General features: G+C 35.3%; 1 protein-coding gene across 2 annotated transcripts in view; it reads left to right on the top strand.

The window, feature by feature from the left end:
• RET (ret proto-oncogene) overlaps positions 1 to 26,925 on the top strand; it is a 155,215-nt gene that overhangs the window by 78,366 nt on the left and 49,924 nt on the right. For both annotated transcript variants that reach the window (XM_074296688.1, XM_074296689.1), the window contains exons 2-3: positions 19,296 to 19,559; positions 23,212 to 23,499. In XM_074296688.1, the coding sequence (XP_074152789.1) occupies positions 19,296 to 19,559; positions 23,212 to 23,499 (552 nt within the window). The remainder of the gene's footprint in view (positions 1 to 19,295; positions 19,560 to 23,211; positions 23,500 to 26,925) is intronic.

The following is a 26,925-nucleotide window of genomic DNA, read 5'->3' as shown; positions in this document are numbered from 1 at the left end:
ATAGCTGCATATAACTCCTAAAGTTTGGGACATGAACCCTTGACCCTGGAAACAGAGCCCTATTTTAACAAAGGATTAAAAGCTAAGTAATAGGCTAGGAAAATGAGCAGATAACAGAAAAGTTTCAGACAATTGAAAGTTATTATGGTTACAAGGAAGATCAAAACACATACTCAAAAGATCACAACAAAGTCAAAATTTCTACATCCAAAGCCTTTAAGAAAAATAAAAATTGGTTTCAGACCATGGAAGAGCTCAAAAGGGATTTTGAAAATCAAGTAAGAGAGAAGAAAAATTAGGAAAAGAATAAAGAGAGGTACAAAAGAAAATGCAAAAAAAAAAAAAAACAACAACAACAACAACTGAGGAGAATAATGCCTTAAAAAGAAAAATTGGCCAATTGAGAAAGGAGATTCAAAAGCACTCTGAGGAAAATGATTCCTTAAAAATTAGAATTGAGCAAATTGAAGCTAATGACTTTATGAAAATCCCAAGATAAAATAAAGTAAAACCAAAAAATGAAAAAAAGTGAAATATATCATTAAAAAATAACTAATCTGAAAAAATGGATCCTCAAGAGAATTTTAAAAATATTGGTCTACCTGAAAATTATGATAAAAAAAGAGCCTGGACATCATATTTCAAGAAATTATCAAGGAAAACTATACTCCTATTCTAGAACCAGAGGATAACATAGAATTGAAAGAAACAATTCAAGTATAATAGAGTCACAGTCAGGATAACACAATATTTAGCAGTTTCTACATTAAAGGACTGGAGGGCTTGGAATATGATATTCCAGAGAGCAGTGGCTTGCAATCAAGAATTACCTACCCAACAAAATCAAGTATAATCTTTTAGAAGAAAAAATAGATATTCAAAAAAATAGAGGATTTTCAAACATTTGTGATGAAAAGATCAGAGCTGAATGGAAAATTTGATTTTCTAACACATAATTCAGGAGAAGCATAAGGAGATAACCGAGAAATAATATCATAAGGGATTTAATTATGTTTTTATTTTTACATTCCTACATTGGATAATGATAATTATAACTTATTAGAATTTTCTCATTGTTATAGCAATTTAAAGGAATATATATTTGGACATAGGGCACAGGTATATCATTAAAAAATGATGAGGTGAGGGTGAGAGAGGAATGTCTTTGGAGAAAGGGAAAGGGAAAAGTAGAATGTGCAAATTAACTGCCATAAAAAAGGGGCAAGAAAAAAACTTTTATAATGGGCTGGAAAGAGGGGGATGAGATGGGGAGTGAATGAACTTACTTTCAGCAGAATTGGCTCAAAGAGGAAATAACATACATACTCAATATTAGTATAGAAATATATCTTACCCTAAAGGAAAATGGGAGGGGAATGGGATATGGAAAGTGGAGTGGGGGATTAATAAAAGATGGGAGAAATTGGAGTAGCAAAATACTTTTGATGGGCAGGGTGAAAGGAGAAAGGGAATAGAATAAATGAGGAAAAATGCAGTTAGCAATAATAATTATAAAAAGAATTTTGAAGCAAGTTTCTTGATAACTTTTTTTCCCTCAAATATACAGGGAAATGAGTCAAATTTGTAAATAAAATAAAATAAAATAAGGGCCATACCCCAATTGATAAATGTTCAAAAGATATGATCTATGCTCAAAGTGCTATAAATTCATGCATGCCATTATTATGCATGAATACCAAAAATGATCAAAATGCAGAGGGGAGGTTAAAAGGACTTAACTATACAAAAATATTATGGCAGTTTTCTTCTCAGGACAAAGAATTAGAAATTGAGGGGATGCCCATAAATTGGGGGATGGCTGAATCAATTGTGGCGTATGATTATCATGGAATATGACCATATTGTTCTATGGGAGTGATGAGCAGGATACTCTTGGGGAAAAAAAAAAAACCCGGAATGTCTTCCATGAACTCAGGCAAAGTGAAATGTACTGTATACAAAGTAATAGTAATGTTCTGGGATGACCTGCTGTAAATTTGACTTTGTATTCTCAGCAGTACATTGATCCATGACCACTTGGAAAGACTTATGATGAAAAATCCTAGCCATACCCAGAAAAGAAACTAATTGTATATGAATACAAACTGAATCATCTCTCTCTTTTTTTAGCTTTATTTTTCTTGAAGGCTTTTTTTAAAAATTAGAGTGGGAGTTCTATGTTTTCTTTCACAACAAAACTTTTATGAAAACATTTTGCATAACTTCGTGTATGGTTTCTGAATGGGGGCTGAAAGTGTGGGTAAGGGAGAAAATCTGGAACTCAAAAGCTTTAAAAAACAAAACAAAACAAAAGTAAAAAATGTTTTAAATGTAACTGGAGAAAGTATTAAATAAATAAATAAATAAGAGGGGAAAAAAGACTTCAACATAAATATGATAATGGCCTCTCTTCAGAAAACAGTATCTCTTGGCATGATTTTGAAAGAAGGTAGGGCATGTATTAAAAGAACGATCATAGATGTTCAGCCCAAGTGTCACAATGGAATTGACAGAATGATAGAAAAAGGCATTTGGGGTGTCAGGTAGATCCCCATTAGAAGTTTGTGCAAAGATAAAGACAGCAGTTAAACAGGATGAGAAAATGTGAATGAGATAGGATATCTATTGTCTCATAATCTCACTCTACAGATGAAGAAACTATAACACAAAGGAGATGTAATGACTTGCCTATGGTCACAGATATAGTCACTGATAGTAGAATATGCATGAGAACGTGAGACTCCTAATTCCTGAGCAAGTTTTGGATAGTTTAAAAAAAACACCATTTCTTGATTATTTATATCATCTGAATTTATTCAATAAGAAAGGATTCTGGCTAGAATATGGAGAGAAACCTTAAACTAGTATAGTTCAAAGAAATAGACTGGAAAGCATTTTAATTTTATTTAAGTTAGTTTCTGTTCACTATCATCATCTTAGCCATATATATGTTTTTTGGCAGTATTATATTTCATGGACCACATGCATTCTGTTTATCATTGTCTTTGAAAGGAAATATAGGTACAATGTTACATTTGCACATGTTTATTAACCAACTCCATAAAATTCACATGTAAACCATAAAATGTGGAAAAATCTGCAAAAAGCTTTTAGAATATGAAAAGAGGGTTTCTCTTTTGGATAGTACTGGAAAGAGTGTTGGAGTTTGAGAACCTGGTTTTGAACTCTGATTCTTCTTTATACTTGTATGAGCTCAGACAAATTACTTCTTATCTCAGGACCTTAGTTTTCCTGCAGATAAAGTGAAATTGGATTGGGTGATTTCTAAGATCTCAAAATCTATTTCTCTCCCAGATTCCTTTCCCTTCAAACTCTTTCTGCATTCTCCAATTCTATTTAGAACATTTATTTAATGCATTGTTAATTGCATAACTCTCAGATGCTGCAGTATGGGATATCTAGAATCCTCCTTGAAAAATGTTTTATTAGAATTACCTATTTTCTCAGGGTGGGGCAGAGGAAGTTGAAGGAGGGAAGAAGAAAATTTGGAGCTCCAAATTTTCTTTAACAAAACCACATGTTAAAATTGCTTTTATATGTAATTGTGGAGAAAATTAAATACTATAAATGAAAAAAAAATTTGGTCAGATGACCTCTCTAGAGCACTTGAAAAAATAATCTTGCTCCCACTATTATATAACCCCTGGTCCCTGTTGTGATTCCATGGGTGATAAGAAACTTAAGAGAATGAACATTGTATAGTTAATAGAAAGCTGATTTCAGTCAGGTAAGCTTGGATTCAAATTTTGTATTTGGATCGTATTGCCAATGTGACCTGGATAAATCACATCCTCAGTACCTCCCAGTAAACTTCCAAAAACTTGAGTGTGCAATGGGAGATCTGCAAAATAGATTTTAGAATGTGAAAACATGATTATGGGCATAAGGGGGAAAGAGGATCATGGATTTCCCATGATATTAATATTTTATTCACTGTGTGCATATTTTGTGAAGTTGATCAATAATCAGTATTTCCTATTTAAAATCATGTATAAAAACATGCAAATGTGAGCATCTGACATGTCTTTCAAAGACATGAAAAGCAAAATGCCTTTGGTTCGTGAAATGAAGTCCTGCCAAAAACAGTGTATGGCTAGATGATGATAGTGAGTGAGCAGAAACCAACTTCAGTAAAATTGAAACGTATTCCATTTCCTGAAAGATTGCAGATCTATATTGGTAGAGGAAATTACTCAATGGGAATTTCCTAAATTGAGTAAATCACAGATTTGTTTAAAGAAAAAGAAAAAAAAAGAACTATGTGTATGGAAATTCCCTTCAATAATGCAGCTTGACAAACACTTTAGTAACTTCCAGTTTTGGAGAATAGCTGAAGACAATGAAGGTTAATTGACTTCTCTGTGCACCCATTGGTAGAGGATATCAGAGACCATGCTGGAAAATTGAGGTTTCCTTACTGCAAACCTGGCCTTCTAATCAAACTGTCACACTCTCTATCGTGGAAATAATGATGAAATTCATTCCTTCAACTTGGTTAGGTGATCATTCATAAATCTGATTTACTGATTTATCATCAGTAAAATCAAAGTGATGGCTTGGCTCACATCTGAATTGGATTTAAGTGGAGGGAAGTTGCACAAATTTGTCAGCCTCACTTTTCCAGAATCATCCAAGTTCAATAGCACGATAAAGACCAGTCAGTGATTACCCAGGATGCAGTGGATGACACTGATGTCTTTAGTGTCTGACCAAACTCTTAAGTGTTCCACACCATTTGCTTCAGCTGCCTTCATGGTTATTGAAATAAATTGTTCTTATCTGCCCATTCCACTGGGGGAATTTTCACATGGTTAAGTTAGACAACTCCAACCTCACCAATGGGTTTGTGGCCCATCAGTTATTCTCAATTCACAAGTGTAATCAAACCAAGAAGTACTTCAGAAAATTGGGGCTGCATTAAATACTTTCATATAATGATTATATGAAGCATAGAATTACTTTTAGAATCAAATTATTTATTTTGCACCTCCTTCCTGGGTGATAATCCCCTTAATCTTAAAAGAGAATCTTCATTTTGCTTAGGATCTTAGCCCTTATTCAGACCCCAAGCAAAGAAGGACAGGGGTAAAGAAGAAGTAATAAAGAGTAGTTTCAAGAGTAAGATTCAAGAAATTTACAGAATTATTGGGGGAAACAAGTAGAAGATACTGCCTTCAAGGAGTTTACCATTTTAATGGAAGAGTGAACTATACTTGTATAAAAGCATAAATAGTAGTATATGAGCTAAGTCAAAGGAATAATAGAGACACTATTATTAAAGTTTAGTAATTTATGAAGTCCACATATAGAATTTATACTCTTAAGTTCTCCAAAACTTTAGTCATTTGTATCCTACCACTACAACTTTTAATTAGCCCCACCCTTATTTTATAGCATCATTCCCTTAGATTTGCTTTTTACACTTGTTTTGTACAGTGATTTTTTTTTTCTTGACAGAAAACTCCTAATTCTTCTCCATAGTATGAATAGCTTTAGCTTGGGTGGAAATGTAACATGAAGAGCCATCTTGTTAAGACAGTACTACCATTGATACATTATGATAACAAAAATAGACAGATTAAAGGAATTGGGAGAATAAGTTAAGCTAATAAACAAACATTAGAAGACCAAACTGATAAAGGAAACTGAGCAACCATCTAGGAGAGTTATGAATTCTGGCAGTCCAGTGTTTTTTTCTCAAAGGATTCTAGATTTTTAGAATTGGAAAGGATCTTAGATATGATGTAGTCCTACCTTCTATCAATTAGAAATTCTTATTGAGAAAAACTTGATAAGAAGTCTGCAAGTTTTTCCCAATATTGAATTTATATTTTAATCATCAAGACCACTGTTAGCATTCACTTTTACAAAATTTTGTATTTCAAATTTTTCTCCCTCCTCTTCTCTCCTCTCTTCTAAAAATGGTAGGGAATTTGTTATACGTTATACATGGACTATTATGTAAAACTTTTCTATAATAGTCACAATTGTGAAATAGAAACAGATCAAAAGGGGGAAAAAGACAAAAAAGAATAAAGTAAGTGAAAAATATGCTTCAATCTGCATTCGGAGTCAATCAGTTTTTTAACCTGGATGTATAGCATTTCCTCCATGATTCCTTTTACTTATCTTGGATCATTGTGTTTTTGAGAAGAGCTGAGTTATTCATAGTTGATCTTACCACATTATTATTGATACTGTGCAGTGTTTTCCTGGTTCTACTCATTTTACTTTCTATCAGTTCGTACAGTTAATTTCTTATTACACAATAACACTGCATTACATTCATATACTACAGCTTATTCAGCCATTTCTCAATTGCTGGGCATCACATCCATTTCTAATGTCTTTTCATCACAAAAAAAGCTACTATTAATATTTTTGCCCATGTAGGTGCATTTCCCTTTTTTGTTATTTCTTTGGGATATAGAACTAGTAGTGGTATTGTTGAATCAAAGGCTATACAAAGTCTGATTGCTCTTTGGGCATAGTTCCAAATTACATCCAGAATTGTTGAATCAGTTCACATATAGTTTATATAGTATTGAAATAATTGTTCTTTGAATGTTTGGTAGAATTTAATTGTAAACTCATCTGATCCTGGGGATTTTGTCTTAGGGAATTCAATATTGGCTTGTCCAGTTTCTTTTTCTGCATGTTTTTTTTTTTTTGTTTGTTTGTTTGTTTGTTTACATTCTATTTTGTAATCTGCTAATCTGGGTTTTTTTATATTTTCATAAATTGTCATTTATTTCACTCATATTCATATTGTGAGATTTATTAGCATATAATTGGACAAACTATTCATAATGGTTGCTTTAATTTTTACTTCATTGATGATGATTTCTTTCTTTACATTTTTTATACCGGATAATTGAATTTCTTCTTTCCTTTTTTGTAATCAAATTAACCAGTGACTTATCTATCTTATTGGTTCCCTCTCCTCTATAAATCCAGCTCCTAATTTTATTTATTAGCTCAATAGCTTTCTTACTTTTAATCTTAATAATCTCACCTTTGATTTTCAGATTTCCAATTTCATGTTCAATTGGGGATTTTAAATTTTTTTCTAGTTTTTTTTTTGTTATATGCTCAATCATTGATATGTTCTTTTCCCATTTTGTTGGTGTAAGAATTTAGAAAAATAAATTGTCTCCTAAGTACTTCTTTGGCCGTATCTCATAATTTTTGGTATGTTATATTACATTGTATTATATATAACATTAGCTTTTTAATTGGCTATATTCCATTGTTCATTTGGAATTGGTTAAACCTCTCTTTATTTTTCATACAGATTCTCCTGATAATCTTCAATGAAATTATTATTTGTTTCTATGATTAGTTTTTTAACCTATTTGTTCTTTAGGATTAGATTACTTGGTTTCCAATGAATTTTAATCTATCTTTCTACTTTGCTGAGTGTAATTTTTATTAATTACTTTATGTTCCTAAAATATTTCATTTAATATTTATGCCTTTCTATATTTGATTTTGAGATTTTTATACAGGGGGTCAGTGTTTGTGTGGGTGTCAGGTACTGCTGAGAAAGATACATTTCTTCTGTTCTCATTCAGTTTTCTCCAAATGTTTGTCATATTTTTCTAATATTCTGTTTACCTTCATTTTTTTCTTGTTTATTTTTTGTTTGAATTTATCGGATCCTGAGAGGGGATAGTTGAGATCTTGTACTAGTCTAGTTTGGCTGTCTATTTCTTCCTGTAATTCATTTAATTTCTCCTTAAAATTTTGGATGTTATGCCACTAGGTGCATTTGTGTTCAGGATTAATATTGCTTCATTGTCTATGATACCCTTGCCAGTATTTGCTTCTGTCTACCACCTAACCTGATCTGCCCTCCCTTCCGTCAATTGCCCACCTCCTTACTTAATTTTCTCTCCTTCTTCCCTGTGGGATAAGATAGATTTCTGTATTCAAACGTGAGTTTTATTCCCTCTTTGTGCCAATACTGATGAGTAAGTTTCAGGAGATGCCCAATGCCCACCATCCCATTTCCTCTTCACTATAATAGATCTTTTGTGTCTCTTTGCATGAAATAATTTCTTCCATTCTACTTCTCCCATCCTTCTATATGTAAAGTACTCCTCTTTCCCATCATTTAATTATTTTATGTAAATTTTTTTCAAATTTTACTTTATACCAATATCACCAATGTATGTGATTCCTTCCAGCAATATTCTTAGTGATATAGTTTTTGAGAATTACAAGTATCATCTTAATATGTAAGGATGTAAATAGTTTAGTTCTATTGAATCCTTTATATTTTCTTTTCCCTTTTTACCTGTTTATGTTTCTTTTGGATCTGATATTAGAGATCAAATTTTTGGCTTAATTCTAATCTTCTCTGCTTGAGATCCTTCTATTTCATTGAATGACCATTTTTCCCTTTATGTATTAGATGTTTTTTAGTTGTAGTTCTAGCTCTTTTACTTTCCTAAATATTGTGTTCTGTGACCACTAATCTTCTAATTCTATATCTGTGTATAGCTGTGTAATCGTGATTATAGATCCCAGATATTTGAATTATTTCTGACCACTTGCAATAATTTTCCCTTGATCTGATAGTTCTGAATTTTGCCTGTGTTTCTTGGACATTTACTTTAGTATCTCTTTCCTGAGATGATTGATGGATTTTTTTTCAAAGCCGTTTTTGCTCTCTGATTCTAGGATATTGAGATAATTTTCTTGGATTTTTTCTTGAAAGAGGCTCTCTATGTCTTCTTTCTGATTATGACTTTTAGGTAGCCTAATGATTCTAACATTATCTCTTCTAAATCTATTTTTCAGCTCACTTGTTTTCCCCATGAAACATTTTCTATTATTGTTTCCATTCCTTTGAAGTTTTTGTTTGAATTCTTTCAGTAATTGGAAAAACCACTATCCTCTGATAGAGTCAACTATCATTTGTCATTGGCTAACTGTGATATATTATGTTATAGTGTTCTTCTGTTGTCTCAGATCCTTTTTTGGAATTGGTAAGGATACAAATTGTAAGTGCATAAATGAATAACTTGAATACAAATTTGTATAAAAATACTGGTCCCATGTCATCAAAGATGATTGAAAAAGGAATTTATATTGGTCCTATGTCAAGAAGAAAGGGGTAGTCGGTAGAAAGGTCAGAGTTTCAAATGATGATTAGGAATAGATGCTTTTCCCTGGTGGAAGTAATACTTGCATAAGTACAATCACAGATTCATTGTTGTACTAGAATGCTGGGCTCTAAAGTGTCTTCTTATAACTTAAACTTAATATGAGTTTATCCTTTTGAGAAACTAAAGTCTGTTCTACCTTTCACATTTTGTTATTCAGTTATTTCATTCATTTCTGACTTTTAGTGGCCTGACTTGGGATTTTCTTGGCAAAGATATCTGAGTGGTTTACCATTTCTTTTTTCAGCTCATTTTATAAGTGAGAAGACTAAGGCAAACAAAATTAAGTGACCTGCCTAGGGTCACACAGCTAGTAACTGTCTGAGACTGGATTTGACTCAGATCTTCCTGATTCTAGGCCTTGCACTTTTATTCATTGATCTGCTATCTAGATAACCTGCCTTTCAAATATTTGAATAAAGTTGCATGAACTTCTTGAGTCTTCTCTTTTTCTAATGGTGAAATTAGTACTAGTCTTTAAATCATTATTCCTAAGATAAGTATGTGAATTTATCATCATTTTATTTGCTTTTCTTTGGGTGCTTTTCTTTTTGTTAATATCATTTGAAAGTGCAGTCTGCAACTTTACTAGTCACAAACTTCCAGGACTGGACTAAAAAGTTCAGGATAAAGTAGAATTGTCCCTCCCTGTCCCACATTGTAGCCCATTGTCTTCTAATAATTTATTCTGATATTACATTAGCTTTTTAATTAGCTATATTCTATTGTTCATTTAGAATTTGGAATTGATTAAGCCTATCTTTATTGTTATTATTTTTCATCCTGGTTCTCCTGATGAGCATGTCACCTTTGTTTTCTGAAATTTGGTTTTTGAATCAAAATGTGTTTTGAATTTACCCTTAGTTCATTTCACCTCATCTTTTTGCCTATTGACAATTTTGAATTCTGATTCTTCTTTCTAGAGGCAGCTTGGTAGTATAGTGGTTAAAATGATATACACAAAGTCAGAAAGTCATGAATTCAAATTCTCCCTTAGCTGTATGTCACTCTTTGCAAGTAATCAACTTTGTTTTTAGTCACTATTTCTTCATCTATACATTGGTAATAATAATAGTAATAAGAATAACACCTACTCAACATGGTTGTTATAAGAATCAAATAAGATAATATATGGAAAGCACCATAGGAATGTTGTCTGTTATTATTTCTGGTACACTAGTTATTCTTCTGATATTTTCATTATATAATTATTTAACAAGCATTGCTATGTATATATTTACCCGGGACAAGGTCTATTTAATGGGTTGATAAAATGATAGGATGAAGTGGGGGAGGCCTAAACTTTTATTCCTGGATTCTATCTTAACTTCTCATCAATGTTGATAATTTCTCTGGCAGTAAATAATTGTTTGTCCTGAGTTCTTCAGTTGTACAGAAAGGCTCATGTCAAAAAGATTCATGTTCACTCTAGCCTTTAATTGCCAATTGGCAATAATAAGTGCCCAAGCAAGAAACAGGGTGCCTAAAACCCACAGCTAATTGATTGCTGAAATCTGATCCTATTCCACAGATGGTGCTTTATTAATAGCAAATCTCAAGGTTTTTTTTTTTCCCCTGCTTATACTGCCTAGTTAGTGTCCTGCCTTTAGAGTTGAAGCCTTTCAGTATAATTATATTAATAACATGAGAACCCATTTCTCCAAGTAATAAATAGATAATGGTCTTCGATGTATTCTGTACAATAGGAGGGAAAGATTCATTGTTTATGACTGGTAACTTTATCTTCAGAAAAGATTTGGAGTAGCTTAAAGACAATTGGATTGGACAGCTTGTGTATGTTATGTGAATTTGATTCACCAAGTTTCTTATTTCATTCATTTCCTGAATAAACATGTTTCTTCCCCTTAAATTGTTTAAATCCCAGCCTTCTTGAAGAAAAACTCAACTGCCATTGTGTCAGGTATCTAAATTTGCCCTTCTTGCAGTCCCCTCCCCCAGAACCTCCACAATGGATCATACTTGTATCTTGGGGGTGAGCAGAATTTGGCTCATAAGTAGAGAAATGAGTCTTAAGGATATTTTCTGGGAGTAATTCTGAAGGGGATGTATTCAATTAAAACAAGCCAGTCAGTAAAATACTATCAAAAACCCATCTGGGAACCATGTAATCTAAATGTGAAAAAACCCTAGTTGTTTTTTTTTTTAAATTGGTCTTGTCTTTTGCTATTTAATAAGTTGTTTCTTCCCTAGCCTTATCCCCTCCTCCTGCTTTATTTACCCCTTGTTCCAATTTTCTATAATTCTTCCCACTAACTAACCATTATCAAGTTACTTAATTTATCTGAATTTACCTTTCTTCTAATATAAGAAGTTAGCACTAGTTGACCATTCTTAGTTCCTTTGCAGTTAAAATATACAAACATGGTAACAAAAGCTGTTATCTATAGGCTTTCTAAAGGTCTAGAAGCTTCTGGTTTAGAAATGTGCAATTACCCAGCTCATAGGTGCTGTTTCCTTGAGACCTTTGAGGCAGAAAGCAATCAGACCCACTTGAGTGGGAGCTCTTCCCTTGATAAAAAATACTTGGGCAGCTCTAGTTCCAGTGACCTTGATCCCAGGACTTCCTTCACACCAGAGCTAGCTGCTTTAGGTTACCCAGGAATCTGTGCATGAGTTTGATGTAGATGTGTGCCAATGCCTAGGAGCAGGCTTATCGTGCTAGATCAGCAAGTGTGTTCCCTCTTCTTTCAGTGGCTAAAACACCATTTTCTGAGCTTCTTAGACAGTATCCTTATATCTCCCCCAATCCTAGTGTGAGGGAATAGGTTGCCCTTCTTTGAAGGAGTTTCCAGTCTCATTGTAAAGAATTCATTTGGTGGCCCTTGTTAACTTCCTCTTGTTGGCACTGACTCCTGTTCCCTTGGCTGTGTCCAGTTAAGTCACGTGGCTTTCTCTTTGGACCCTTCCCCTTAAAGAGACCAAGTAAAAGGCTTGCTGCTTTCAGTACTAACTTATCTAATGGCTCTTTATTTAATCCTACCAACAAACACTGAGAATCATGACAGATCATAGAATGTATCTAATCATGCCTTGCCTGATGAGGAATTCCCTCTACAACATCTTTAACAAATAATCATTTAGAGGCTACTTGGAGTTCTCCTTTAAGTAAGAAATGTACTACCTCTTGAAACAGACCTTTCCAGTTTTGAATTGCTTTGATAATTACAGAGTTTTTCCTTAGGACCATAGCTAGAAAGGATCTTAAAAGTCATCTTATCTAAACTTATGAGAAAACTGAAGCCCAGGCAGGTTAAGGAAATTGCACAAGATAATAAAAGCATTAAATGAGGGAGGTTCAGTAAGTTGGAGTTTATTGATTCCAAAATTAATACCCTTTCCTCTCTCCCAAGTTGTCACATATTAAACAAAAATCTTCATCTTTACTCCTGGTCCTTCCCTTTGTTCTGAGCAAAACAAGTCTAATCTTTCTTCTAAAAGTTGTTGTTGTCAAGTCATTTTACTCATATGTGACTCTTTATGACCCTATTTGGGGTTTCCTTGACAAAAATAATGGTGTAGTTGGCCATTTTAGTCTCCAGCTCATTTTGTGGATAAGGAAACTGAGCCAAATAGGGCTGCTAAGACTTGCTCAGGGTCACATAGCTAGCAAGTGTTAGAAGTTGGATTTGAACTGAGGTCATCCTGTTCCTCTGAAGAGCATTGGTTTTCCTAATCTGAACATGCTCTAGTTTGTCAGTGTCTTTCCTTAAAGATAGCCCTAACAACTGAGCAGCACATTTTTTAAGTAGAGATTTTCAACTTTATTTTTTATGGTTTTTTTATTTTCAAAATATATGCATAGTTTTCAAAAATCCTTGCAAAACTTTGCGTTCCAAATTTTTGTCCCTTCCGTCTCCTACCTCCTAGACAGCCAGTAATCCAATATAGGTTAAACATGTGCAATTCTATTAAACATGTTTCCACATTTATCATGCTACACACACACAAAATCAGATCAAAAAGGGAAAATAAATGAGAAAGAGGGAAAAAAGCAAGCAAACAACAAAAATGGTGAAAATACTATGTTGTAATTCACATTCAGTTTCCATAGTCCTCTTTCTGGATGCAGCTCTCTCCCTCACAAGTTTATTGAAATTGGCCTGATTCACATTGTTGTTGAAAAGAGCCACGTCTATCAGAGTTGATCATCACATAATCTTGTTGTTGCTTTGTACGATGTTCTCTTGATTCTACTCAATTTCATTTCTATTCTGGGTTCTGTGGCTTATTCTCTGAGTCCAGTGATTCTGCTTAAATTTTTCCCACCAAGGAATTTCCCTTTTGTCTTTGTCTTTCTACTATTTGTCCCCATCCCTCTTCACTGAATCTTATATCTCAAAATTCAGCTTAAGGCATCACCATTTTGTGCTCCCCTAATTCAATCTGATCCCACAATTTGCTTATGCCTCCTTTGCCTTGTCTTGCTCCACATCCCATTTCCTTTTATTTATTTTCTGTGTACTTACAAATATAAAGTAGTCTCCCTAAATAGAATGTAATGTCCTTGAAGGTCTTGACTCTTTTTTCATCTGTGTATCTCTAGCATCAACCTGAATACATAGCAAGGATTTAATAAATGCTTATTGAATGATGCTACCTCTTTTTAAGCTTCCTCCTCTTCCTTAGAGCAGAGATTCTTAACTGTTCTGGGGTTATGTATCCTTTTGGTAGACTGATGAAGCCTGATGAAGCCTATTGAATCTTTTTCAAAATAGTGTTTTTAGATGCACAAATTAATATGTATAGGAAAGAAATATATAAAAAAGAAAATCAATTATGTAGAAATATAATAATCAAAATATATTTAAAATATTTGAAAACTCAATTTTTTAAAAGTTTACAGGCTCCTTTGTTCACAGAGGTTCACAAGAACCTCTGTCTCAGAAGCATTTTGGTGTTCCAAACCCAGCATTGGATCTGCAGAGATTGTGAGAGAGAAAATCGTTTGTTTGTTAGACATGGAGTCTTCAGTGCTAGAGAGACTTGTTCATTGGGACCAAATAATAAGTCAGAAGTGGAATAGCCTCTTTGGGATTTAACCAGAAATAGTGGATGTTTTTCCTAGGGAAATCCTATAAACTTTTAAGAATGTATTTCAGAAGTCTCCTATGTTAGGACAAAGTGAACCTGTTTTTCTCTGAAAAAGTAGATTTCAAACAGGAATGCACTTTTTCCAATTAGACAATAGTTATAGCTTTTGAAAACTGGAGGAGAGGTACACAAATACTGATAGGGGGATAAAATATCAAAGGGAAAAGAAAAATGATGATCTATTAAAGACCAATATTATGTAAAACAAAAGATTAATTCTTAATAGGCAGCCTAATCACAACAAGACTGGTTTTAAATGGAGTGGATGATATCATCTGAAGTAATTATTTCCAACTCAACATGGACCAGGAGCTTCAAAGGACAGAAGTGGAAATTAAATTAAAACTAATTCAGAGGAGACTAAAGGAAAGGGTTGGGGGTGGGGAGAGGAGTAGGGAGGAAGGGTCTGTGGATTAATGAATGTTCTGAGTAATCCAGGAGGACTGATGGTTTTGAGGGAAGCACTGAGGGCATTTATATAATGAGCTGATGAGAAATTTCAGAAAATTGGCTGGATATGTCAGGAGAGAAATCTAGGAAACAACTAATAGGTGAGGGCTATGTTGGCACTGGAAGTCCCTGAGCTCTTCATGATGCCAGTTTTGTTGAAACTGGTTCCCAGACTGCTACCCTACCACCTCCTACTAGAAAAGATTTATGGGATTTTATAAACCTGAGTGGTACTTACCAAGAGCTAATTTTAGGCAGCTATGCTTTAAGCACCTTAACTTGATCTGGGAGTCTAGAGACCAGTTCATTATCTGCTGCTTGTGACTTTGGACATGTTTTTTGTTTTTTGTTTTTTGCTCCTCTGAACCTCCGTTTCCTCATTTATCAATTGAGGTGGTTGGATTAGGGATTTCTAAGACCATTTTCTAGCACTAACATTGTGTGACTCAGTATGAGAGTGTGCAGTTTCTCTTCTTTGACATCATGTCCTCTACAACATCTCTACACAAACAGTATGCATATTCCTCATTCATAATACATTTACCCATAGGGTTGTTATGGAAAAAAAGGAACCTCAGTGGACAGCTTGTCCAAAGAATACTTAATGAGAATTCCTTTTGTAGCATACTCTAAAAGTCCTCTCAACAGGAGAAATCCACTCCCTCACCAAACAGCTATTCTAGGTTTGGGCAATTCTAATTATTTTCTTGATCCTTGTGACTGTCAGTGTCTTCCTTCCCAAACTACTCTGTTTAACCATTGTATGATTAGTTCTTTATGCTATAATAGTCAACCAACTAGCTTTTATTAAGTATCAACTTTATGACAGACACTGTACTGGGGATACAAATAAAAACAAATACATAGTTTTTGCTGCCTAGTAGCTAACATTTTAATGGTTAGACAATATATAAGTAACTATGTATATATTTTTTATCCACACAAACATACACACATTGTAAATGGAAGTTTAGCTCAGAGAGAAGGCACTGGCAGAAGGAAGGCAGAAGTTGCCTCTTCCCAAAGAGTATAAACTCCTTGTATGTAGGGATTATTTTATTCATTTTATTTGTATCCCCAGCAGCTAGTATAGTACCTGGCAAATAACAGGTACTTAATACAATAGAAAGTGTTTGTTGATTGATCAAGCCCAAATGTGCCTTTTTGCCATTTCTATCCCTTACACCTAATTCTGCTTTCTGGGACCAAAGAGAACAAATCTAATTCTTGACACTTTGACAGTCTTTCAGATAGCTTTTATGTACCCCACCTCTCCAAATGTCTTCTTCTTTAGGCTTAGTATTCATAGTTCCTTTAGCTGACATGAACTTAAGAGAGTGCTTTTAAAAGTCTCCAGTGATATGTGGGCAACTAGTGTAACCCTGTTTGCCTCAATTTCCACATTTGTAAGATGTGCTGGAGAAGAAGATGATAAATTTTTCCAGTATCTTTGCCAGAAAAACCTCAGTGGGGCCAGGAGAGTTGGACATGACTAAATAACAAAAAGTGATATGTGAGTTATTGTTATTATTGACACCACTGATATTCTTTTATGTTTTAGTCTAACCATACAGTAATAAGATTTACTTTTTAACCCATGCATCAGAATTAGATACTTTAATAGATCCATGATCTCATCAATCTGAGTAAAACTGCCCATGAAGTATATCACAATCCATCATGCTACTCTTGCCCATGTCTTCTTTATTGAAAATTCTCCCCAGAGAATCCCCCAGAGAGTTTTTGGGATGTCTCCCTTTGTAACTTTTGATATCATGTAGATTTCAATCAAACCTAAGGGCAAAAAGATGCTTTTCACAAACTCTATGTTGCTTTCTTTTCTGGTCATACATGACTCTGATAATAGCTTTTATGTTGCCCCTTCTGAGTATTTTCTAGCTGGTAATAGAAGAAATTATAAACCTGATAAATGATTTTTTTCCTATGGAGGGAAATTGGGAAATTATGATTTCCTTTCCTAACTCTGCTTCTAACTTTCTGGACTTGGTCACCATGCCTTGAGTGCAGCAATCTCACCTTGGAACTTCCCTCTGCACCAGTGGTACTAGAATATCTAGCTATCCTTGGAACTTTCTCCTTCAGTAATATTCCTCTGCCAGGTGAATCCTCCCTCCTCTTTGGATGAATCTTCTTACGACTTCTTGGTTTTTTGAAAGGGCTCAAGTTGTTCAGCTGCATTCCTTCTGTCTCTGATTCTGACTTTCTGAAATTTAATACCATAATCCTGTGTGGGTATACCCTTCACTTTCAGATTTCTTTTTGTGTGTTGTATTCCCTCATTAGAATATAAGCTCTGTGAGGGCAGGTACTTTCCTTATTCTTGTATTTGTATCTTTAGTGTTTAGCACAGTACCCTGCTTTATCCAAATCACAATGCAATCGTTTCAACTGTCTCTGGAGCTCCTATCATAGAATTGCCTTTGAAAGCCATTTTTATGAATTGTACAAAACAGGAATCTCTTGTTCTTATCAATCAAAACCTATTTGTAAGTAAAAAAATATTTTCCAGATTGATTAGCCACATTTTCATTACTCTTGATTCTCAGTAATCATTGATTGATTCCAAAAATAAAATCCAGCCACATAGAACGAAGCTGTCACACTACTGAAGAGCAATATCAACACACATTGCTGGAGATTCTCGAGATAGTTCTCAAATAGGAGACTTGGTCAGAAGCATGGTTGAAACAAGCATATAGCTTTCCAAAATGACTTTTATGCTTAGCTATTATATTTTATATATTACAGTTTATAGAAATGACTTTTCTAGCACTTGGCACAATGCCCGGTATATGGTAGACAATTAATAAGTGTTTATCGATTGATTATTTTGAAGAAGACAATTGTTACTTGAATGTGCAAGTTCTGATGTTTGTTATGAAATCAATCCATTTAATATAATGCTAGAACTCATGCATTGTTCCTCTGAAAAGGTCTTGTTTCATTTATGCAACTATTGAAAAAGAGGGTGAAACATTTGTAACCTGTATTTGATACATATTTGTGCATGCACACACACACACATATGCATAGGTATATGTATATAGACACACATATATCCAGACATGCAATCTGTTTTTGTTGTTTGTTCAGTTGCTTTTAGCTGTATTCAACTCTTCATGAACTCATTTGTTTTTGTTTTTGTTTTGTTTAGTTTTTGCCATTTCTTTTTCTAACTTATTTTACAGATGAGGAAAGTGAGCAAGCAAGGTTAAGTAGCTTGCTAGGGGTCAGTAGATGTCTGAGGTAGTATTCAAACTTAGAAAAGAAAACCCAGTAGCCATCCTTGGGTGAGTTCCTGGAAGATGCCAGAGGGGAAGGGGTTTTAGTCTAATCTTAAGGCAGCCTTCCTAGGGAAGTGGACAGCTCCCATGTGGGAGCCATTAAAACAGTATGACTTCATCAGATTTTATTTCCTTGTTTGCAGAAGAATCTTAAAACAAAACAAAACAAAACAAAACAAAACAACCCCCCCAAAAAAAAGCACTTTGCAGTGCACATAATATGACCAGATTCATTTCTTTCTTTTTAACTCTTGGTGCAATCAGAATTTAACATGACCCCAACTACTTAAAAATTCTTTCAAATTCTTGTGGTTTTTATAGCTTTTTTGAAGTTTATGTTGCCTTGCTGCTCAAGTGCCATAATGTTTTGCAAACCTTAAAGTGATTCAGAAATGCTATTATTATTATTTGTCATTGTTGTTATTTTCATCATCATAGTCATTGACAGTAAGGAGCCATGGAAAAGCTTAGGGAAGACCACTGGTGTCATAATCAGATCTTGGATTGTTTACCTCTTCATTAATATGAATAGAGACTTTGGGAAGGAAGTGATAAAGGTATCCTCTCTGTTAGGAATAAAAAGTTTAAAAGCCAGTGCCACATAGAATTAGCATTTGAGTGTGAATGAGGTCACTAACCCTGGGCAAATCGCTTAATCTTGTTTGCCTTAGTTTTCTCATCTGTAAAATGAGGTGGAGAAGGAAATGGCAAATTATTACAGTATCTTTGCCAAGAAAACCCCAAATGGGGTTACAAAGAGTCATACATAACTAAAGCAAGTGAACCAACAAGTCCTATTATGGTGCAGTTGGTCAATTCTATCCTCAAATGTAATAAACCCACTTTGCCCTGTTTTGCCAAAGATGGAGTGAAGAGAAAAAAAAATCACTGATTGGCTTACTTTATTGGACTTAGATTCCCAGTAACCTGGGTTTTAATTCCATTTCCCATGTTTAGAAAATGGGGAAAATACTACAATGCCTCCCAAGACAATTGTTAATACCAAATGAGATTATTTAAAGTAAATAAATTGGAGTTGATGTGATTACTAACATGGAATCCTGGATTGGAGCTGGAGAGTCTGTCTGAATGAACTGCTTGTCATTCTCTTCATTTTTCTGTACTATCAGCCTTACCTGATTGTTGTGAGGCTCACGTGAAATAACATGTGTAGTGTTTCATTAAGTTGGTGGTTGTTATTTCAGTCATACCCATCTCTCCTCTTTTTTCTCCTCAGCTGTATTGGGCCTTTATTTTTCTCGGGACACTTACTCAGAAAAAGTATACATTGATGAACCTGTTGGAACACCCCTGCTCTACGTTCATGCCTTACAAGATACCAGAGGGGAGGTGCCACGTTTCCGCCTGGGCCAGCACCTCTATAGTACCTATCGGTCTCAGCCGCACAAGAATGACTGGTTCCAGATCAATGAAGATACAGGCCTTCTCTACCTCAACCAAAGTCTGGACCAAAGGGCCTTGGAGAAACTGAGTGCCCGAAGTAAGTGAAGGAGTTAACTAAATGCAATTCAGCAAACTCTTGATGAAGTATGTCCCAGGTATTACAGGTGCTGGGACTATAAAAATGAAAATTGGTGCTTGCCCTCAGGAAACTTAAAGACTAGCAGTGGACATAAGTCCACAGATAATTGTAACACAAACCAGAATACCATAAATGTCTAAGAGCTATAAACAGAGGATTGTGAGAGATTGGAGAAGGCAATTATTTTGAGTTTTAAGGGATCACAGAAGGAGATGTGGATATTAGTCTCATGTGTGAGTGACAGTATAAGCAAAGATATGGAGGTGGGAAAAGGGTAAGGGGATGATGAGTAGAGTTTTTCTGAAGCATAAATAGTGAGTTAAAACTAGAAAGGTTGATTGGGAAGCAGTATTTAAGGGCTACTGCTGTCTTTACTCCCAAAAAGAATCTAGATGTTTTCAAAGAAATCCAAATGATTGAGTGCAGCAAATAAAAGCATTAGCTTTGGAATTAGAAAGCCTGGGTTGACACCCCACTTCTGCTACTCATTATGGGCCATCACATAAACTCTCAGGGCCTTAGTCCTTAGTTCTCAAATGAAGGAATTGGACTAAATAGTTTCTGAGGTCCCTTTCAAATGCTAGTGGTATCCCTTTCAAACTACTTTATATTAGACAGATAAGTATTTAAGTACTTTGCATTCATTTTCTTTTTATTTATTTTGTATGTCTTTCCCTGATATCTCCCATTAGAATGTAAGCTCTTTGTGAGTACACATATTCCATTTATCATGTTTATATCTCTGGCATACTACAGTTCTCAACATACAGTAGGGATCTCATAAGTGTTTATTTGTTAATAAGTATGTCAGGATTGCTGGAAATGAAACGTTAAAAATTCAAATACATTGGACCACTCTCCGAATTTGAGCTGTTTATAGAACAATGTTGACTGGAAAACAAAATCTTTTCATCCAGCATCAATAATTAAAAAGAAGCACTGCACTGTGTGCTGGAGGTACAAAGATAAAATAAATCAGTCTCTGCATGAGAGGAATCTACATTCAAATAGAGAAAAAGAACAGGAACAATTGAGATGGATGGATGGTTGGATGGATGGATAGATGGATGATAAAGTGAGGGCTGGAGAGAGATGGATGATAAAGATGAAGATGATAGAGACAGATGTATTGACAGATGATAGATATAGGTAGATAGATAGATGGACAAACAGGTACATAGAGATAAGTAGAGAATTGTAGACAGATGAATGTATCAGATAGGGAGAGAGGTAAATAGGTAAGTAGATGAGATAAAGATAGTGCTATATACACACGTTTGTTATAGGATATGGATTTCATAAATAAAGTTATGCCATGTTTACATACACATATACAAGTTATCCCCAAATCAGTTAAGCCCCTGCTATGAACTCAGCACTGTGCTAGGTAATGGAAGAGATTTAAAGAAAAGTCTAGGATTACTACTACCTGTTTAGGATTACCAGGTGAGAACTCAGGTTGTCTGGACAGTGACAAGGTGAGAACTCAGGTTGTCTGGACAGTGACAAGGTGAACTTAGGTTGTCTGGACAATTGCAAGGTGAGAACTCAGGTTGACTTGACAGCTCTCTGGCTCAGACCTTTGGTTCAGGCCTTTAAAGGGAATTTACACCTTAGGAATTCTAAGAGGAGCAAGTTCATTGGTTGAAGTAATTCTTCCCAGAAGCCCTTGCATTATCCCACGCCCATTCTCTGGGAGGATAAAAGAGGGCAGCTCTAGAGGAAAGAGAGAGTTTTGTCTGGATGAGACTTGAGGCTACTCTCTGCAGGAAGGAAAGTCGGCTCTCTACAGGAAGAAGAATCTGTCCGAGAGATTTGAGTTGACACAGCAGATCTCTATCCAGAGAGCGATCGGCAGTTTCTGGAGACAACAGCACATTACATATTTGTAATTGTCCAGACAACCTGAGTTCACCTTGTCACTGTCCAAACAACCTGAGTTCTCACCTTGTCACTGTCCAGACAACCTGAGTTCTCACCTGGTAATCCTAACAGGTAGTAGTAATCCTAGACTTTTCTTTAAATCTCCTCCATTACCTAGCACAGTGCTGAGTTCATAGCAGGGGCTTAACTGATTTGGGGATAACTTGTATATGTGTATGTAAACATGGCATAACTTTATTTATGAAATCCATATCCTATAACAAACGTGTGTGTATATAGGACTACCTTTATCTTATCTACTTACCTATTTACAACTACCCTTACACATAATATTACTGAACTTGATTAAGGGCCATGAATGACCATAAGCTCTGTACAGATTCAGGGGCTAATTGGCAAATTCAGGATGGAGATGAGTCTTGAATTGGCCCATTGAGGAATTGGATATGAAATTTCTTGGGCTATGCAGAAAAAAAAGTTTTTGTACCCCTGGACAGAAATAGCTCCTATTTTCTTTTCCTTTAATTTACTTTACTTGCAAATAGATATAGAATCTGATGAAAGACAAGATTTCATTGGGCTTAATGGCCTATTCCCTTGGCTAACCATGAAATGCCAAGATTGCCCCGCTCTAGGTATGGATCTGCCCAGGTGCAATGATAGCAAGTACTGAATGTCATTACAATACCAGTGGGACTCCCCCATAGGGAGTAGGGATAAGGAAGAAGAGGTGAGTTTGGACTTGGCTCTTTATTCTCCTATCATCTGAATCCTCACAGTTAGTATTTGCACAGCTGGGAAAACTGTGGAGCATCATATATCAGCAGGGTTGAGGAAAGTGAATTTACTCTGGGTACCTGTGGGTTTCCTGTCATTTTGTATTTTAGGTTTTTTTTTCACTTTTGAAAGTCCTTTAGCTTCTGGCACAAGCAGGGAACATACAAATTATTCCTAAGAGAGACTTAAAAGTGTAATTGAGCACTCTCCAAAGCTGGCTAGATTACCAAAGGCTGGCCTTGAGTTGAAGGTGAGCTTTGGAGTTTTGTGAATTGATGAAAGTAAGAATGTTCTGAAAACCACAGATGAAAGTACCCTCAATTTATTAATTTGTAGGATATTCTTTTAAAGGGCATTTCAGAGTCATTATATCCTCACTATAATAGTCTCAAGAGGCAGAAAGAGCAGGACTTATTATCTCCATTTCACAGGTGTGCAAAGAAGGTCCAGGGGGCTAACCAAGTTACAAAAGACTCAGTAAGTTCTGGTGCAATGCAAAGGCTAGACCACAAGCTTCTGTCCATTAGGTCAGTTTATTGCCCTCAGATCTTTCTGCTTTCCCCTATTTAAAGGAATATCCATTTTCATATCCAATTCTTTATGATTCTATTTGGAGTTTTCTTGGCAAAGATGCTACAGTGGCTTTGCCATTTCTTCCTTTAGCTCATTTTAATTATGAAGAACCTGGGCAAACAGTGTTAAGTAATTTGCTCAGCATCACACAACTGTGAGGTGATTAAGACCAGAATTGAACTCAGAAACTTCTTAACTTCAGATCCACTAAGCTACTTAGATACTCTTAAGATTAGTTTTATCTGTGTCTTTTCCACTACAAACCAAACCAATTTGTGATTACCTGGGCAGATATTCACTCTGCTTTATTTTAAATCTATTGTCTTAAACAATAGATTTATAAAAGTATACCTGGTCTCATCTGTTCTCTCTGCAGATGGAGGATTTCCCCTACTCACCATCTACCTTCAAGTATTCCTCTCACCAAAGCCATTACGGGAGAGCGATTGCCATTGGCCCAGCTGTGCCAAAGTGATGCTGTCCGTCATCAATACCACCATGCCAGCCTGCAGCTCTCTGAAGCCCAGGGAATTCTGCTTTTTGGAGACAGGGCTCTCATTTCGCATCAGGGAGAATAAGCCACCGGGTACTTTCCACCAATTCCGTTTACTTCCTGTGCAGCATCTGTGTCCAAATATCAGCATTTCCTACCAATTGCTTGGAGGTAAGGATGGCATTTCCTGGATGTCTTCTCCCCATCCCCTTATTAAGATAATAGAGACTTCTCAGAGAATGCTTACCCACATTCATTTCAGCCTTTTAGCCTTGGTAACTGAAGGGTGGCAACTACCTGTGTTGTACTGAATGAACTTAGAAGCAGAAGACCTAGATCCATGTCCTGGCTCTGATATTTCCTATTGAGCGGCATTGAACAAATTAACTCAACTCTCTGAGCATAAAATTCCATCATGAAAATGGGGGTATTATCTGCACTATCTGCTTCCCATAGGTATTGTGACAGTGGTTGGTTGTTGTCTTTTATTCTAGAAGGCCAAAATGACATTAGTATGTTAGAGTCAAATTGCAGTGTGTCTGACTGTGGCTGATCAGCTTGATATATTTGGAATGTTCTGCTACAGATCAGGCACAAATAGTCCCTGTAAATATTTGGGGTGGATTCTCTAACTTTACCTATCCCATGTTTCTTCTAAGCTAATTCTATTCTTCTTTGCACCTTCTCTGATGAGAACATACTATACTGGGCATGCCATTCAATCAGTTCTAAAGTTCTTAAGAAAGACCTTGAGAGTGTCCTTATATTGCTTTTTCTCCACCTTGTGAGTCTTGCTCCGTGTGAGTTCTCTATAAATTAGGCTTATTGGTGAGTGTATGTTTGGCATTCAAACAATGTGGCTAGTCCAACAGAGTTGTGTTCTCTGCAGTAGAATTAGAATGCTTGGCAGTTTAGTTTGAGAAAGGACCTTAGAGGATAGTGCTCATATACCATCAGGCACCATAGGCGTGTGAGCTTTTAATGTATATTACAAGACTAATGGAATCAGAAGATTTAGAGATAGAAGGAGCTTAGGGATCATCTTCCTACATCTTTTCATTTTACATGTGAGACAACTGGAGCCAAAGAGATTTAGACCTAGTTTCACACAGTCAGGGCCATTCAATCTCTCAAATCCTAGAACTTTTAATCCAGTTTTATTTATACTCTACTGTTCTGATTATGGTTGCTGCTAATGGTACCTAACCTAGAAAGCATTTATTATATGCAATGTAATAATAATAATAATAAGCCAGCATAATGTTTAATGTTGGCAAAATGCTTTATAAATGTACTTTTCATTTTATCCTCATGACAATATGTAGGAGGTAAGTGCTATTGTTAGTCCCATTTTAGAGCTGGTAATTCTGAGCACACTTAAGTGATTCATCCAGGAAAACATGGCTTACCAAGTGTCCAAGAACAGATTTTTACCTTGAATCTTCCTGATTCAAGATCCAGAGCTCCATCTACTATGCCACCTCTGGATATAAAGAAAAAAACAAAAATTCTGTTCCTGCCCTTGAGCTACAAAGCTGATATTCTACTTATTGTGCTTACATAAAAACACCAGATCCTTTCTTTCTTTTCTCTGACTAATGATCCATCTAATTCAGGACATATATCATCTTTTAGGAGGACTCCAAAAGACAATTTTGGAAAATCATGATTGTTGACTCTGTTGTCAGCCTTGAAGTTAAGAACATCATTTATAAATCTATGATCCATAAGTTTATCTAAAGGTTAAATTGCCTAGTGGTTAGATTGCTAAGCAGTCAGAAAGAACTGAATTTGAATGCTTCTTAAGTCACTAACTGACTATGTGTTTCTGGACACGTCACTTAATTTCTCACATCAGTTTCCTCTTCTTTAAAATGGGGATGATAAGAGCATCTACTTCACTGAAATGATGAAAGGATCAATTGAAATGAAGCATGAAACATTTGGCAAACTTAAAAGCACTATGTAAATGCTGTTATTGTGTCATATTTTTAAGTTGTGTCCGAATCTTTGTGACCCCTTTGGGGAAGGTTTTCTTGGTAAAGATACTAGAGTGGTTTGTAATTTCCTTCTCTAGATCATTTTATAGATAAGGAAACTGAAGTCAACAGAGTCTGAGGCCAGATTTGAAATCAGGTCTTCTTTATTACAAGCTGTGTGCTCTCAACTCTACTACTTAGCTGCTCTAATAGAATAAATAATAAATATCAATTATCATTAACATTATTACTGTTAATAAGAACAATAAGCCCATTTGTATACTCAGACTGTGTAACTACTCAGAGTAATTTATTCCATGACTTCCTTGAATTCAACACTCAAAAACTACCCTATGCAAGGTGCACTGAAAATATCAATATGGAGGATCCAGAGAAGGAATTCCTTGACCTCATGAAAGTCCTTAGTTCTGTCAAATGATTTTGGACCAGAAACAAGCATTTTTTAAATGAAAATGACAGAAACAAAAGTTCTTACCATGTGCTTTGGCACTGTGCCCTAAGGAACACTGGACCATCCTCCAAAGATGAACCTTTCTTTTTTATTTTATTTTATTTTATTTTATTTTTTGAGGCTAGGGTTAAGTGACTTGCCCAGGGTCACACAGCTAGGAAATGTTAAGTGTCTGAGATCACATTTGAACTTGGGTCTTCTTGAGTTCAAGACTGGTGCTCTATCCACTGCGCCACCTAGCTGCCCCTCAAGATGAATCCTTCTTTATGTGTTGTCTTCCCCATTAAGATGTATATAACCTCCTTGAGAGCATGGAATTTCTCCTCTCTTTGTGTCCTCAGAATTTGTTGTTGTTGTTTATCCTTCATGCTCCAAGAGGTCCATAATATTGGAAATGTGATGTCATAATTTACAAGGGATTTGGACTTAAGCAAAACAGGATAGTGCAAAGTCACCATCCTTAATCACCCCTCCAAAGCCATATGGATCCAGGGGCAAGACATGGTCAGGATGACTAGGAATGACCCTGGATGCCGTGGAAGGTCTTGGTCTTTTAAAGCTTTCAGTTTGTCTGAGGTAACACCCATTCAATGATTAGGCTATGTTATAAAAGAGGCAAAAAATGGTTGCTTTTACCTACTCAAAAACAAAACAAAACAAAATTAATCAATATGGAGGGGAAGACCTTCAGGTTTTCTGGCCAAAACAGAAACAATTTATTTACACTTACCCTGAGCCAGTAAAACCCAAACAATGACAAACTGAGACTTGTGTTGGATCCATTATGGCTAGTGAATGAAAGCTAGAGTAATTTGAAGTTAAGGTATAATCAAGAGTTCCATATGAATCAGAATGGCTTTATTGATGCCGGGTTTTTAGAATTCTATTTCAAGAAATTTCTATTCCTTATAAGATCTTTGTTTGAGGCAGAATCCATTCAATGATTTAAGGTTGGGTAGAGTCAATTAATCAACATTTATTCAGCACCTGTTATATGCCAGGCACTATGCTAAGTGCCGATGTTTCATTCATGTAGTGCCAAATAAATGCTTTTTCCTTCATTTGTAGGATCAATAAGGCAAGCTCACAAATGATGAAAGCATACATTAAAATATGGTTAAATGCATAGGAAGAGTCAAAGTAACA

The sequence above is a fragment of the Sminthopsis crassicaudata genome, chromosome 2 (genome assembly GCF_048593235.1).
Source record: "Sminthopsis crassicaudata isolate SCR6 chromosome 2, ASM4859323v1, whole genome shotgun sequence".
NCBI classification, from domain to species: Eukaryota; Metazoa; Chordata; class Mammalia; order Dasyuromorphia; family Dasyuridae; genus Sminthopsis; species Sminthopsis crassicaudata.
Note: the sequence above shows the minus strand (reverse complement) of the source record. Positions and strands in the feature narration are given on the sequence as shown.